Below are 2,509 nucleotides of genomic sequence, written 5' to 3'. Positions count from 1 at the left end.
GCAAGAAGGCATCGTACTAGGGCACAAAATTTCAGCAAAGGGTATTGAAGTGGACAGGACAAAGATTCAGGTGATCGAGAATCTACCACCACCTACCTCAGTGAAGGGTGTTCACAGTTTTCTTGGGCACGCTGGATTCTACAGAAGGCTTATCAAGGATTTTTCAAAAATTACCAAACCTCTATGCTGTTTACTGATGAAGGAGTCCACATTTGAGTTTAATGATGAGTGTCTGCAGGCCTTTAACACTTTGAAAGAGAAGTTGACTTCAGCACCTGTAATTATCATACTGGATTAGAATCTGCCATTTGAATTAATGTGTGACGCCAGTGATTATGCTGTGGGAGCCGTGTTGGGTCAACGAAGGAATAAGTTATTTCACGTGATCTACTATGCAAGTAAGACTTTGAACGATGCTCAGTTAAATTATGCCACTACGGAGAAAGAGCTTCTTGCTATAGTCTATGCGTTTGACAAATTTCGATCATACCTTGTGGGGTCGAAGGTCATAGTCTACACAGATCATGCTGCCATCAGATACTTGATGGAGAAGAAGGATGCTAAGCCACGCCTCATCTGTTGGATATTTCTACTTCAAGAGTTTGACCTGGAAATCAAGGATAAGAAAGGCAGTGAAAACATGGTAGCAGACCACCTATCTCGGCTTGAGGACACAGAACAGGAAGAGACAGTGGAAATAAACGAGATCTTCCCAGATGAGCAGATTTTTGGTGTGATGGAAACACCCTGGTATGCAGATATAGTTAACTATCTAGCCAGGTCTATCATACCGCCAGATTACTCAAGTCACCAGAAGAAGAAATTCTTCGCAGAATTGAAGTACTACTTTTGGGAAGACCCCATTCTCTACAGGCGGGGGGCTGATCAAATCGTTCGGCGTTGTGTACCAGAGGAAGAGGTGCCTTTGATATTAGAGAACTGTCACTCATCTATATATGCAGGGCATTTTGGTACTTCTAAGACAGCGGCGAAAATTCTCCAATCAGGTTTTTACTGGCCCACACTCTTTAAGGACGCGTTTGAGTTTGTAAAGAGGTGTGACCGATGTCAGCGCATGGGTAACATCTCTAGAAGAAATGAGATGCCTTTGAGTAGTATCTTGGAGGTGGAATCATTTGACGTCTAGAGGATCGATTTCATGGGGCAATTCCCACCATCTTTCTCAAATCAATACATTTTAGTGGCGGTGGACTATGTTTCGAAGTGGGTTGAAGCGGTTGCATTGCCTACAAATGATGGGAAAGTGGTGATTGAGTTTTTGAAGAAGAATATTTTCACCCGGTTTGGGACACCGAGAGCCATAATCAGTGACGGGGGCACACATTTCTGCAATCGTCAGTTTGAGCAGTTGTTATCAAAATATGGCGTCAAGCATCGCATAGCCACCGCATATCATCCCCAAACCAGCGGACAGGACGAAGTATCCAATAGGCAATTGAAGCATATTCTGGAAGTCACAGTTAACTCATCACGAAAGGATTGGTCAAAGAAACTGGATGATGCCTTGTGGGCCTACAGGACTGCATTCAAGACTCCTATAGGAATGTCTCCATATCGACTGGTTTTTGGGAAAGCATGACATCTACCTCTCGAGATCGAACATCATGCTTACTGGGCAATGAAGAAGTTGAACTTGGATTTGAAGGCTGTAGGTGAAAAACGACTGTTACAACTGAATGAACTTGATGAACTCAGAATGGAAGCCTATGAGAACTCAAAGATCTACAAAGAGCGCACCAAAAAATGGTATGACATGCATATCCAGAGGCGTGACTTTAAGGTGGGGCAGAAAGGCTACTCTACAACTCCAGGCTTAAACTGTTTCCAGGAAAATTGAGATCGAGATGGTCTGGTTCATATACCATTACACAAGTATTTCCACATGGGACAATTGAGATCACTCACGACAGCAAGGGGACATTTAAAGTCAATGGACAGCGGTTGAAGCACTACTGGGGCGGTGATTTCTCAAAGGACAAGTCTACCGTCCAACTTGGATCACCAGAATGATGCATTACGGTAAAGTCGAGCTATCGACTATAACATAGCGCTGAGTGGGAGGCAACCCACTGTATCCTTTATTTTATTTTATTGCACTGCATTCGTTTAGGAATTTGTTTGATTTTAGTTTGTTTCGTAGGTCATCGATCATATTTTGCATGATAGCCTAGGCCCTACACGTTTAATGTTGCATGAATGGGTGCTAAATGAAGTGTTTGGGTGTTCGAGTGTGTGTCACGCATTCCGATGTGCGAAGATGTTCATTTTGGTTAAGCTTTCAGAATGCGGGACAACATTTATGAAAAATCGATTTTAGTACCAAGTTTTGATAAGCATATTCCTCTTTTGGAGTCAAATTTTTAAGTGAAAAACCGATTTTGGGGGAGTTTAAATTTTAAGTTATTAAAAAAAATTTTTGTTGAAACCCGGTTTGGTCTATGCGGTCGCATAGACCTCAACCGAAATACCAAGGGGGCAAAGTGTTTGC

The 2,509-nt window shown here is 42.5% G+C and overlaps 1 protein-coding gene across 1 annotated transcript; it reads left to right on the top strand.

Annotated features, from left to right (window-relative positions):
* Positions 1–544: 544 nt before the first annotated feature.
* LOC111387428 lies at positions 545–2,031 on the top strand. The gene is made up of 3 exons (XM_023011981.1): positions 545–691; positions 963–1,044; positions 1,850–2,031. Exons 1-3 carry the CDS (start codon positions 545–547, stop codon positions 2,029–2,031), a joined length of 411 nt encoding a protein of 136 aa, XP_022867749.1.
* The last annotated feature ends 478 nt before the right edge of the window (positions 2,032–2,509 follow it).

The sequence above is a fragment of the Olea europaea genome, unplaced genomic scaffold, assembly GCF_002742605.1.
Source record: "Olea europaea var. sylvestris unplaced genomic scaffold, O_europaea_v1 scaffold4025, whole genome shotgun sequence".
Classification (NCBI taxonomy): domain Eukaryota; kingdom Viridiplantae; phylum Streptophyta; class Magnoliopsida; order Lamiales; family Oleaceae; genus Olea; species Olea europaea.
The sequence above is the reverse complement of the archived record's forward strand: the minus strand, read 5'-3'. Positions and strand labels throughout refer to the sequence as shown.

Bases quoted from the DNA above. Each gene is read 5' to 3' on its own strand.
- LOC111387428 (XM_023011981.1), top strand. From the start codon at position 545: ATGGAGAAGAAGGATGCTAAGCCACGCCTCATCTGTTGGATATTTCTA. The intron at 692-962 runs GTGGAAATAAAC...CTATATATGCAG, and splicing joins ACACAGAACAGGAAGAGACA to GGCATTTTGGTACTTCTAAG. The intron at 1,045-1,849 runs GTTTGTAAAGAG...AACTGTTTCCAG, and splicing joins CTCTTTAAGGACGCGTTTGA to GAAAATTGAGATCGAGATGG.